This window comes from Chelonoidis abingdonii, chromosome 9, assembly GCF_003597395.2.
Source record: "Chelonoidis abingdonii isolate Lonesome George chromosome 9, CheloAbing_2.0, whole genome shotgun sequence".
Classification (NCBI taxonomy): Eukaryota; Metazoa; Chordata; order Testudines; family Testudinidae; genus Chelonoidis; species Chelonoidis abingdonii.
In genome coordinates, this window is record NC_133777.1 from 5,782,526 (window position 1) to 5,796,586 (window position 14,061).

The window sequence follows — 14,061 nt, forward strand, 5'->3', positions numbered from 1 at the left end:
GCATGTCTGCACTACACTAACTCACAGCTGATATAAGATCCCACAAGGACGAGAACCAGTCCATGTAGGTTGTTGTAACCTCCAACCTCTTGTAACGTATGCCAAAACGCCTGGGATGGTGCAGATGCAGTTGGGGAATTAGGGAGGCGTAACTTGCCCCACTACTCATCCCCTTCCCCCCACATCAAGCTTATCTCCATATAGGAGAAAAGATGAGCTGTTATTTGTAGCTGATGCTCTCACAGTGCTTTGAGATCATTGGATGGAATGTGCCATACTGTAGCAGCACATACATCTCTATATGCTGTGTATAAATTCGTGCAGCTTCATTGACTTCAATGCAGCTACATCGATTTCCACGAGCTGAGGGTCTGATCCCATTGTGCCAAAAAAGTGGCACTGCCTGGGCGACTGGGCCAAATCCTGATGTTCTTAGCCCATATGCAAACAAAACTCCCTCTGAAGTCAAAGAACACTGAGCTGCAGCCCTGTGTAATTAAGACCTACTCGGAGATACATTAGACATGACTTGGGAGTTGGCTGGAAGAAGCAGCAACCTGAAAATTAAGAGGGTAAAAGAGAAAATACATCAGAATTTAAATGCCATTCTGTATCCAAATGGGACAACTAATGGAGGGTAACATCTTGCAGGGGCAGGGAAATTAAGGGAGAAATAGCTCTACATAGACAGGGAGAGCACTTTGCAGAGCAGCCTCTTAACGGGATAAAATGCCCCTGAAGACTGCACTGTCGCCAGCATTATCTGTCAGACAGACTGATGTGCACCACGCTGTAATCACGCGCCATGTTTTCTGTAGGAATGTTCAGTTCCTAAAGCACTTTCCTTATTTGGAACTCAGCATGTTGGGGGTTTTTTTAGGTCGCCTTTTCTTTCTCTCAAAGCTACAATTATCAGCTGTTCAAATTATGGTTGGTTGGCTTTGCAAAGACTCATGTAACCTTTATTGAACCACTAATTTGCATGTCATTATTCCTCAGAGTGTTTTTTTTTTTCTTGCTTTAACTTAAACTTGGAAGTCACCCTGACCTCTAACTACAAAGCACAGAGCAAAGGCAGAGTTTGACCCTTCATGTCTCAGCAGCTCAGATTTGATGGGTAAGCCCGATCCATAAGTCCTTCACCAGTCCAGTTAGGCTTGGAAGACTATGTCTTCTAATGGTGACTGTCAATCAACCTCGATATCACCATGCACACACAAGCTGATGAAAAAGTATTCCCATCCAGAATAATCAAAATGTACAGATAGGCAAAGTCAGGAAAATGCTGCTTGAAAACTTCTTAGACTTGATTTAAGGACATTTAATTTGTGCATTTTGACAAGTGATGTTGACAATTTGTGTTGTAACAGTTATAATACTTTACCTTTTTATTTTGAATCTCAACATCTACCATCATTGAATAATGAATTATTGTCTAACCCACACACCCACCCCATAATTTCCCGCCACTGTGAAAATTTAATTGGATAAAAATCAGCAAAACATGCTTAAAAATAAACAGTGATATTATCAGTCAAAATCATAAAAAAAACCTTAAAATCTAATTCTGCTAAACTTAAGAATATTAGAGAGACAAGGTCAGTGAGGTAATTGCTTTGATTGGACCAACTTCTGTTGGTGAGAGAGACAAGCTTTTGAGTTTACACTGAGCTCTTCTTCAGGTCTGTGTAAGCTCAGAAACGCGTCTCTTTTGGAAGCTGGTCCAATAAAAGATATTACATTATCCACCTTGTCTCTCTAATATCTTGAGACTAACATGGTTACAACAAGGTTGCAAAGCCTACGTATAGTCAAGGAAACCAGGCTAGCAACGGTCATTTTTAAACATGGTTCCTTCCACAGGGCCAAGAAGGACAAACCCCTTAATGGTACTAGTTTGCCATGGCTTCTTTAGGTGACAGGCTCAGCGTTATTAGGGAAACTTTGTGCATCAGTGTGTAAATGAACGGTCATCACCAGGCCCAGCTTTATGACCCGTGGGGCCCGACTGGAATACTCGGGGGGGGGGGATCCGCTCCGGGTTTTCCGCAGCACCGAAGGACCCCCGCTGCCGAAATGCTGCCGAAGACCCCTGTAGCAGGGCCCCCTTAGGCGCAGGGCCTGATTCCGGGGAATTGGGTGAATCGGCTTAAAGCCAGCCTTGGTCTTCACACACATACGCTTAGCATGGGACTGTCAAACAGCACCAAACTCCATGCATTAGGAGAACTAGCCCTTGAAGAAATAGCTATTATGACTGAAGTTTCTTTCCCTCTCCCTGCTGGTCTGCTGCGTGGTTTCCACAGAGCAGAGTCTTTCCCCTAATTGATTGTGTTCCAGTTGTCAGTCTCTGGCTCACCATCTTCCTCTGCAATATTACTGTGGCAGTGGGAGGAATAAACAGCGGGAGGAGAAAAGCTCACTTGCTGCTTTTTCACTTCCACTAACTGAAGCTATGGTAGCGTGAGACACCGTCATGGTGTTCAGAGGGTTTCTCTGCTGTCTGGCACTCCAGCACAGCTGACATGACATTTCCACTGCTTTGGGGCTGTGGATTGGTTTGCATGGATGCCGGTTCACTGTCTGGCCCTATTTCATCAGGTGAGGAATAAACAGTATTATTAAGAGGTAGCAATTTTACAATTGTCCGTGCTCTTTGCAGAATTCTAAACCATATCCAGGTAGGGATGAGTTCCATCCCTCACCCCCCAAAATGCAGCCACCTCTAGGGTGGGACACCTCAGCCACTAAAATGACACCAGCAATATCATGCAACAGTTTAATGCAGGAAATGGAGAAGAACCTTGTATTCAGGTAGATTGCCAACTTTTTGGGGCGCAGTCTAGATCTTAATGCTACTTGTACTGTCAAGTGCCAAGCCCATTTCTGGATGTCATAAATATATAATTACTACTAATAATGATTCATTTCAAGATAATTCATTTTCATTTTAGGTAGGCAAAATATAATAACTCATTTTGGTATTTGGCCCTGATACCAGGTCAGATACCCTTAATTTTGTGAAAAACAACATGACTAACCCAGAATTTCCCCCTAGCTGCCTTATTTGGGTATTTAAGAATAACAATTCTACCTAACTACCTTAGGAACTTCTATCCCCTCCCCCACTCCATTACAATGGCATCTGAGTGCATCACAATCTTTACTGAATTTATCCTCCCAACTCGCCTGTGAAGTCAGGCAGGTCTCTTATCTGCATTTGACAGAGGGAGAACTGAGACACGGAGAGGCTAAGGGCTTGTCCCCGCTGCAGTGTTAGCTCCAGGTATAACTCAAGTGCTGCCCCAACCTGACTCCCATCCACACACAAAAGTCTCTAGCTCAAGTTCAGTGGTGCTTAAACTCCAGCGAGCCAGCCCAGCAGGATGTAGGTTGAGGGTAGAGTGGCATTTGAGCTAGTGATGCAGCGGGGATTCAAGCTATTCTGGGCTGCTCATACAACCAGCCTGCTCAGCTCAGGGACTGTGTTGTCCTCATTCAATCCAGGCTAGATCAAGAGGAGCCAACTTGAGCTGAGGCTTGCAGTGAAGGTATGCCCTCAGTGACTTGTCGTAGGTCACACAAGAAGACTCTGGTGAAATGAGTTCTCCCAATTCCAGGGCTAATGCCCTAACTTAATGACCCTTGTCTGGCAGGTCTTCCACAGGACTTTCCTATTGCTATGGCTACTAGAAAAGAATTATAGTCTAACTACGGCTAACCAGTCATCAGAAGTGTGGTGTAGAAGTGGTGATAGGTTCTTTATGCTGTACAGCAGTCCAGTTAATCCCCTCTGTCTCCACGATTCACAGGCACGCTCTTAACATCCGCCTGCCTTCTTCCTGTTCCCGTCCTTGTAAATTGCATTGAACTCCTGGTTAGCCCCTCGGAGGACTCTACAGATCTGTCCTTTTACTTCTGGAACAGTTAGTGCTTTTTGAAAATGCTCAATATGGACGTCCCGGAATCCCCACCTCCAGCCTCCTGATAGTTCAATACCAATCAGCCAAAGGGATTACAGTGCTGTTTTCCTGAGGCAGCCAGACAATCAGCCAGGCATTGTGAAGGGACTGGCAGTCTGACAGCAGCACAGTCTGGCAGCACTTGAGAGCACTCCAGGAGAATGGTGGTGGGCATGATGGGCTTAAAGTGTTGTCAGCAAAGTGTTGTTCATAGTTTGCACACTCTGGGATCTTCACGTTCCCACCATTTTTCTCTCCTATCGCATAAATGCTGCACAGAAACTAAAGTTTCCTCTGGCTGTGAAGAGCAGGTTTTGACACATCCATTGGCACCAGTGATGAAATCTTGGGCCCATTGTAAAGCATTGACTTAGTGTGTATATCAGAGTGATGTCACTCTCTGGGGGCTGGTTCAGAAAGGGGATAAAAGACCTACTGCTACCATCAGGTAGGGAGGTTCTTCTTTAGCTTCAGAGGCAGAGGTCTGTGTTTTGAAGTAGAAGGGACAGATTTCTAGCCCTGCTCCCTACATCAGTGTGATTGTTGTCTGTAGGCCAAGGATTTGTTACACCGCAGCAGGGGCACTGACAGGTTGTAGATATTATTAAAATGCTTCTGCCCAGATGAATTTTGGGTAGGAAAGGATTCCTCAGGGCATCAGGTGAGTTACTTGTTAGCATGTGTTGGTTTCCCAGAAGTTAGTTTTTGAATAGAAGATGATGCTGGCAGGTGGGCTGAAGAGTAGGGACGTTTCTTTAGAAAGTTTATTGAGCCCGTAGTCCATCAGAGAGGCACAGCCTTTGGCCTCACGTGTCCTCCTGCCCTGCAGTGGGAATTCCATTGAATAACACTGAGTTCCTGAGTCGGGAGGGGGAACCCCCAATCTGTAAGATGCAGCTTCAGTGAAGATGAGCCTTGGCAGCCCAAATTTTTAAAACTTTGTCTTGATTCACCCACACCCAGAGCATGCTGGGAAGCTGCCTTGCAAGCATCCAATTCCGTGATTCATGTGCAGTCCTGAGATGTAGAGTCTGTCTTTTATCCTACTCTCCTCATTTCTGCTGACTTCACTGACTCGTGCCCCTTCCCCACCCTGAAATACTGATCTTGGACTTGGGTCCATCTTCCACTGAAAAGGGAATACACTGCAGAAGATAACTTCACATCGTCTGCCACCATACACACTTAGAAGCTGCAAGCTTGCTTCTGAAGCTGCAGAAGTGCTGAGAAAGCTTGTCCTAAATATGTGGAGCTCATCATAACACCTGCTCCTGTGTCTAGCTGTGTCCTGCTCAAAGGGCTCACAAAGGCTCACATAACCTGTTTTCTCCTTCTCCCCACAGGTATGCGAATACTCGTTACCCTGCTGTTAGATACTCTGCCTATGTTAGGCAACGTCCTTCTCTTGTGCTTCTTTGTCTTTTTCATCTTTGGGATTGTCGGCGTGCAGCTCTGGGCAGGGCTGCTCAGAAACAGGTGTTTCGTAGACAGCAACTTTGCAATGTAAGTACAGCGGAAAACTCACTGTCTCGCCTTTTCTCTCTCCAGCTATAGGAGAAACATGTCTATGTATCTAGCTAGCAGGGTTAGCATAAGTTGTGAGTTCCGTACAAATATCTCCTCCTTTGCCTTGCCCCAGGCAGAAAAAGGAAGGTTGCCCCATTAGGAATAGGTGTGGCTAACCGAACTGAACTGAACTGAACTGAACCAGTCCATTTGTTCAGTTCTCCTCCCAGGATTTAGCCCTGTATCTGTTCCTCAGCTGCTATAAGCTGGCGTTGTGTCACTGAAGTCAACTAGAGCAGGACAAAAAAATTTCAGCAACAGATTTTTTTTCATTGAAAATGCATTTTTCACTGCTTTGAAACTATTTGCAAAAATTGGGTTGAATTCAACCAATAGTTTCGCCCAGGAACAAAATGATTTTTTTTCCCCAAAAAACCTCAGGATGTTTTGTTTTGACCATTTGTAAATGTCTCGTTTTGACTTCTATGGTTCACAATGGCATTTTGAATTCAAATTTGACTATTTTTTTTTTTTAAAAAAAAGTGGAAGAGACCCCAAAATATCCAAATCGAAATGAAAACGTAACAACAAAATTGATAGTTGTCTGAAACTTTTCAGTTAACTCTAAATGATTTCTGTCAGAGTTGACCCAAAATATTGTGATCCATTAGCAGTGAATTTTTTTCGAGATTTTTGATTCGATGAAAAAATTGGTTTTGGTTCAAATTGAACTGGATTTTTTCTCTTGGTTTTTCAGATTGGTCCCAAACAATGTCAATGAGTGCTACCAATAAGAGTATTACTAACCTCAAGCACTGAAAAATCGTGAGTCAGGCCCCCCCTAAAAATCATGAGATTTAAAATAATTATACAGTAGGGATTTTTTTTTAATATTTGCCTTCTGGTTTCTGCACCTTTAGAGTTCACGTTTCCAAGCTTTTTTACAAGCGTAGGAGACAGGCTCTACATTTTATTTTAATGAAAGCTGAGATTTACCACTCCGGGACCTGAAGATTTAAGATAAACATCAAATCTTGTGAGACTCCAGATTTGGCAACACTGCAATAGCAAATGCAGAAATGTCAGAGGGGTGTGTTTGTGTGCATATGTGTGTTCTGAAACGTGTTGCAGTTTATTCCTGGTGGGAAGTGCTGGTTACCCTGCTAGGCTGTCTGACTCTGAATCACACAGGGCCATTTTCCCTGTAAAGCATATGATGACGATGTGTGCTCTGTTTCTTTAAAACTCCATCAGGAATCCAGCCAGGAGGGGCTAGACCCAGAAGGCTCTAGGTATCAGTTCTGCAGTGAAAGAGAGGCATAGTAGTTTGAAGGATAAAACTGTTCTCCTTTTTCTTTCATCTAGCTCATTGTTCAGTGCTAGATGAAAGCTACTTCTGAGATTCTTTGCCATTGTCACATGACAATGTCATCTATAGCATCACAGGTTCCTTCCACCTCACTGGTTCCCCAAGTTTCTCTCCTGATTGGAGCAATTAAACTTTAGCCTGAAGTGTGCTTGTCCAGGGTGCTTGTTCGGTGTCCTGATTGCCTCTAGGATGCTAGCACTTGTTCTGGTGGGTTGGCTTCAAGAATATCCCAAACACAAATGAAAGAAACCCAGACAATTCCTTGAAAATGATAATTGCAGGTATCATTCCCAATATGTGGCAGATTCCTCCTCGACTCCTGGCAGGAGTTGTGCTACGTGTAGGTCATTTTCCTTAGATAGGCAATAAGGCCTCCATTTTGTCCTGTGTCCTGGATGACACAATCATTTCAGCCTTCCAAATGACCCCATTCTTTGGGCAGATACCATAACTACTAAACACAATCTGGTAAACTCCACTCATTTTTAGCCCCCTCTCCGCCAGAATGAGTAAACCTCGTGCTCCATAAGGAAAGAGAGGGGGAGGGGAAATGCAGATTGTTGGGACTGGGCCTCTCAAAACAAGCCTCTGTGTTGCCCCAAAACACGAAAGCTAGAGGTGATTCCACTCAGGCCTTAATCACATATTATCATATTTTACGAAAGGATTCAGAAGATGCTTGAATGCGAATGCACGCGTACCCTGTGATGAGTATCTGCTCAGGCACCAGTAGCCTTCTGGGTAGTTTTCGAGAATGCCCTGGTGGAACCCTATGAATAGACCAAAATCAGACCCTGCTCTCTTCACGCAGAGAGTGCAAAAGCAATTTGCTGTGGGATTAGCTCTGTGGAAAATAAACGTCTTCTGTGCTGTACCAGTAGATCTGTTATAGAACGTGTTTGCAAATACACGTTTCACGCAGTGTAAAAAGTGGAAGCCATGCGCCGTAGCGCAAGGAGGGTGAGGTTGGCAGCCAGGAACATGAGAGCTCTCCTCTCGGTTTTGGCAATGACAGTGCAGTTTTGGGGCAGGTCACTTAGCTTTTCTGTGCCTCCATTTGCCCGTCTGTAAAATAAGACTGTTCTGCAAAACTCCATTACAGCCGTACAGTTTGTCGGTGCTTGCACAATGCTGCGAACATGTAGAGTGTCATTTTATAAGGCAGTAGAGAGATCAGGGGCGCCGGAACAGCTATGCCCTTCCACTTTTTCCGGCTATGGGGGCGAGTGACGGAGGTAGCAGGTGGAGAGGAGTGAGGGGAGCGTGGGGGGAAAGAGGTGGCGCGGGAGCGGGGCCTTGGAGGGGGCGTGGAAGAGGCAGTGAGGGAGTGAAGGCTCAGGGAGGCGTGGAAGAGGCGGTGCGGGAGCAGGGCATCGGGGGGCGCGGAAAAGGGGCTTGGGGGGCACGGTTCGGTCACCTCTGGCCCCGCCCCACTTTTCGGGCACTTCCACCGCTCCTGATAGAGATCCTATTGCCACATGCAAAGGAGGCTTCATTCTTATAATTAGTTAGAATAAGAGGCAAGGCACAGCATGTATTGGGTATGTTTGGATGTGTCCCTTGTGTCAGGGACACAGGAATAGCATCAGGGTAGTGAAGCACATGCGGTCCCTCTGTCACCTTTGACAGCACTTGTGACGAAGCACTGGAGAATCGCAGGGTGGAAGGGCCCAGCCTGACACTAGGCTCAGTCACAGAATGGCAGTGGAGAGAAACACATCTGCAGGCCTTACGGGACTTAACAAAGGGAAGAGAGATGGATGTTTGAGGATCAGATCTTCCTGGGCGGATCAAAATCTCTCACTATACATTAACTTTTTTTCCCCCCTCTTTATGTAGCAACCTGTCAGGGGAAAAAGTGAGAGCTTGAACGCTGTCGAAATCCATGTTGTCTTCGAGCTGGAATAGCTGGTGTTTTCATGCAAGTAGCTGTCTCCTATTCAAAGAAGGAGAACACTGATGAGAAACCAGGAAAGCCTAGACAAAAGGGGAAAATCTGACCGAGGTGGAGGAGAAACATTGAGAGAACCATTAGGAAAAAGTCAAAAATCGGGATGTGGGGAATAGAGAGCTGGAACCCCTAAGAGAACAAAACTGTGCCTTGCTAAAATGAGTAAATGGGAGCAGCAGTGATTATAAAGGGAGCTCAGGATATGAGTGCCATATCTGAGAGCCAGGATCTCTCCCGGCCTCTCAGGTCAAGGTCACTGCTCCTCTTATAAGTGGTGCATATCACAGCTGGTATCTTGAAATATGCTCTACAAATGCAGTTGCGTGTTTCCAAAGATATTCAGTGTATCAAAGGGAAAACTCGGAGCCTCTAGACCTAGGCCTGAACCAACCTTCCCGAAATTTAGAGTGTTCAGGATCTGGATTTGAATGTGAGCATTACAGATTGAGCTCATATTTTGTCATATATGTTCTAGCACCCACCTTAACAGCCACACCAACCTGGATCCTGACTGAATGCATGAAGATTTCTGGAAACTCCCAGATGAATATGAACTGTGGTTTGGATTCATAATGAAAATCCTGTAGAAAAATCTCACTTCCGAGAAGGCTAAAGATGGACATTAAGCACACAGGAGGGAGGAAGTGCCTGAGTTCAGTCTGCATGTGCAACTTTAACTCTGTCCCCTTATGTATATGGATTATGACACCCCCTCTGTTACAGCATCATATCCTATTTGTGACTACCTACTATTTGCAGCATGTGTTGCATCTTACCCAGTGTGCAGAGACCATCCCTCAGTTCTGATGCAGGACTCCTGGGGCCTATCTCACTCTGATTCTGTGACTGTCTTGTTGCGTGATCTAGGACAATCACTTTACATCTCTGGGCCTCTGTTCATTATATAAAACAGGCATTGCAACATTTATTCAACTGGCCAGCGATGCTGAGAGACATGAGGCTAAGAAGCCCTTTTAGAACCTCAAATAAAAACTATTATGCATGTTCAGATCTCTGTGTATCAGCTGTCCTCTGAGTCTGAGATGTCACATTCCCCCTCCTACGTCTTATTGCTCTGATACCGATGACCCAGAGTTATCTAGCCAGTGCCAATCAACGACCACGCAGCATACTGCGGGACTTTCCATCAGTCATAAGATAATCATACAGTTGTCATTTAAAAGCTCATGAAGCTGTATTAACACTGTGCTCTGAGAGGTTGCATTTCCATTTTACAGTGAGCAAGCACAGTATGAGTGCAGCGTTTTGGGCACCTGGAGCAGAGCGCTGTAATTGACATAAGCGGCTCTCTCTAATCTCTTTGACTGGTTTGCATCCCCATAGTCAAAATTATGTGTGTGTGGGGGGGGGGGGGGTTGCTGCAAAGTGGAGCCTTTAAAAATTAACCACACGGGGATCACTTGCTAAGTACAAAAACTAACTGGCACAGAGGAACAGGCTGTTGCATAACGTCCATTAGCCGCATCAAAGGCACTGCAGGATTTTCTAATCAAGGGCTCAATTCTTATCATTAAGAGCTAAATTGAGTTCTCTGCACTAAGCCTAAGTCACCAGACTTGGTGCCGAGGGAGGGGGTCCTCGGCTGCAGGCATGGCAGCACTTCTGTGGCTACTACTTTTCCTACACACCTGGTCTACAGGGCACAGTAGCAGGTGGATCCAAGTTGCTATGTATCAACTTTCCATGTCTGCCACTTACAAATCCAGTTGCTTAGGGATGTACTGGGAGTCACTAGCAGCTGGGCTCCGGAAGGCTTAGGGGGTGCAAATGCTCTGGATTTGATTCTACTGTTAGTTACACTGGAGTAATAGTGTAAGGCCCTGCGCCTCTTCTATCGTGTCTGGGGCCCTTTGCAGCCCTGAAAGAAGGGACAGGGCTCGTATATTTCCCCTTATGTCCAAATGTTGCTCCAGAACTTCCACTTTGACTCTTGTTCTCTATGGAGTGAGAGATCACTCCTAAAACTGCATTTGGTTTGTGTAAAATAGCTCCACTCACCACCACCCCAAAGCTTGGCCTCAAACTGGGAGTGAATGATTTTTGAGGCTTGATCAAAATTTGTACCTTATCATCTGTCTTTTTCATTCCCCCAAGTCTGCACTTCTGGGTGCCAGCAAAACGTTCACAGAGGCAGACGCAGTGAAATCGCACGGGAAGGGATGTTTCTGGATGATTTTTTACTTGACTGCAAATCTCAGAAGAAGGCTTGTTCTTCCAGGAATCCAATGCAGCTTTTCAGTCCCAAAGAATCCAACCCAGCGCCTGCTAAGCTTCATGGCAGCACCCACATTGACTTCAGTGGGAGCAGGGTCAAGACCAAGAGTTCTGAAATCATCTTCCGGATTTTTGAGAGAATGGAATAGAACCCCCAAACGTTTTGAGGTTTGCCCTGCTAGATAGAGAACAAATCGCAGTGGAAATATTCATTGTGGTCACCCTGCTGTTGGAATACTTGTCCTCTTGGGCATCCTGAAAGGCTCTTGGAGGGCTAAATTCTGCTCTCATTTTTACAACCACCACCCCATGTATTTCAGCACGGCCCCAATAACTTCAGTGCCACCCGTACTACTGTGGTAGACGTTGGCATAAGTGCATTATTCAGTGCCACCCCACTGAATAGCAGAAACAAATGGGGTGGCTCAGACAGACTTGTGACAGAGGAAGTTCCTACATCATTGAAGTAAATAGAGCTGCATAGGTGTAACTGAGGGGAGAATATGGCTCATTTGCTTTAGTGCCCTTGGTAGGTTTTCCCCCCTTGCTGCTGTGAACTAGATGTGTCTGGCCCTCGGTCATGCCTTTCAGCTCCAGGGAGAGCAGTCAAAAGGACGAAAAAACCCTTATGCATTGGACATAGGATTAAAATTAAACCATGGCTTTAAACAGAGGCAAAGAGAATAGACATCTGTACTGAAAGGGGAATGAGATTCTGGTCATTTAGTGTCATTTGCCACTAGGGACATTAGGGACATTCCGTGTCCCTGATGTCCATTATTGTTCTCCTCAGCCTAAGACAATGGCTGCTAGACCTTTGACGTGCCCATTGGGCAGAAGGACACATCAGAGCTTTCCTCTCATCTGGGCCTGCTGCTGAAGGCCAAGACCAAAGAGATGAGCATGAACTTTTCCCATTCCATTTAGCTACCAGAGGGGGACAACAGTCCAGAATAAGAGAAGGGGGCAGGTGCTTGGGTAGTCAGCAAAAACTACAATCCCAGTTCTGATTTCCCGAGCACCCTTGTAAATTGGGAGTGACTCCCATGCAATCACAGAGCCGAAGTCTCTGCAGCCCTGCTAGCATTACACCAGTGCGATGTAAAATGCTACCCGATGAGAATGATGGGATTTTAAACCCACTTTGTGCTGGTGTCAATGACTATACAAGGGGAGAGAAGAATCAGACCCAGGACATTTAACTGGAGTAACCAGTGTAAGTGAGATCTGCCTCTGGCCCTTTGACTACAGTTTCTAGTTAATTTCCTTTGAAGAAATTCGGCAAAAGAGCTGTGACTTGTCGTATTTAGTTCATGCTGCCAGACCGGTAGAACACGAGCACTTCAGTCTTAACTAACTTCGGAACCGCTCTGCACTGCAGTGCCTGCTTGGTTTTTTTAAAGTGTTCAGGAAGTAGGTATAGGGCATTGCAAACAGCTCTGTGGGTTTGTGTGAAAGGTGCTTGTGAGTGTAGCTTAACTGGCCTTTCTGGCTTTCCTTAAGGCAGTGGATTTGTCAGTCTGATTTCCCCTGGAGAGAAATTTCCTCTTGAAGGGCCCAATCCAGTGAAGTTCTGAGTGCTCTCAACTCCCCCTGGCTTCATGAGACATCCAGGGCACTCAGCACCTGGCAGGAGCATGCTCATCGTGAGCTCAAAAGCCTATAGATAAAGATAAACTACTGCCTTCCTTCCTGGAGGATAGTTCCTCTGAGCTGGCATTGAGGCATGCTTGCAAGGCAGCAGGTGGGGAGGTTGGACTGCCACTGCCTGGTGTTAGAACTAGACGGTGTTGTAAATTCTACATTTCCAGTAGACATACAACTGCAGCAAGCACGACAGACAGAGAGGCCAGTTGACAGAGAAAGAGGTGCCAATCCACTCTTCGTTTCTGGTGCGTTTGTCCTCCCAGGCCAGGGGTCTAGTGGTGAGTGGATTCACAGCCATTAGCACGTTATGCAGAGGATGTCTATTTGCAAATAACAATATAACCAGCTGGCCTGTCCTCCCCCTCCCCCCCCCGAACAAGTAAGTGGTTTCAGGTGAGTAGTTTCCATTTGGTTCATGGATCTCACCGGCTTTTTACCATTGGGTGACGGTTTTGCTTTGCATTTTTTTTACCCATTTGGAATCGCGGACAGGCCACTTGGTACAACTGGATACCAAGAAAGGACCTTAATTTTGCTACATTGCTACCATGTCATGAGATTGTTTCTTATGGCCACTACAGCAAACGTAGAGCACGGCCATAGTTCAGTGAGCAGCCGCAGTGCCAGCTTTTGTAATGGGATGGGAAGTGGGGAAAGTGGAGTCTCAATTCTGTGGCCTCCTTAGCAGCATAGACCCAAAGGAGCAGCACTGGTTACTCAGAGCCAGCAAAGACTCTTGGTAGAAATCAGCTCTGGCGTAAGTGGACACAATGCTGTGGATGCCCGTTGGCTGCATTTGGCCCTCTGTGGAGGATGTTCATTTTTTTAAAAGTGATTTTAGTGCAGGTGCAAAACTGAGCAAAAGAGGCAGAAAAAACCCAGGTCTGATAATGTAAGAACGAAGCCAAACTTCCCTCCAAACCTCACAAGCAGATCTTTTCCCGGCTTCAAAAATCATTAGTTAACTGGGCTTCCCCCAGAAGTCTCCTGCCAATGCACTGACCAGATCTGACCCTACCTAGCTTGTTAGATCACCGCCCAAGGTGGTACAGCTGCAGACATTTATTCTGTAGCAGAACTGTCTGGCATGGTGCCAATCTCTCTGCCCTCACCGAGCCTTTGTTTCACTAGCCACATTTACTGTCCTTCTGCCCAGTTTTAATGTACAGGGGGGAGTGTATCAAATCAAGAGGTTAAATATAACCCAGGAGGGAGAGAGGGTGCAATGGAAAAGATTGATTTGGGAAGACAAATGTATTAACTGACTTGCAGCTGGGAGGACAGATAGCAACAAACTTGTGTGTGCCATAGAGCATTGCACTGTGTCTGATTACACTGGACTGGGATGGACAGTTTTCATAATAAGCAGGGTGGAAGATTAGGGGGTTGGC

The 14,061-nt window shown here is 45.8% G+C and overlaps 1 protein-coding gene across 2 annotated transcripts in view; it reads left to right on the forward strand.

Annotated features, from left to right (window-relative positions):
- Nucleotides 1-14,061, forward strand: part of CACNA1H (calcium voltage-gated channel subunit alpha1 H) — a 203,668-nt gene that overhangs the window by 22,596 nt on the left and 167,011 nt on the right. For both annotated transcript variants that reach the window (XM_032762698.2, XM_075069148.1), the window contains exon 4: nt 5,306-5,465. In XM_032762698.2, coding sequence (XP_032618589.1) covers nt 5,306-5,465 — 160 coding nt within the window. The remainder of the gene's footprint in view (nt 1-5,305; nt 5,466-14,061) is intronic.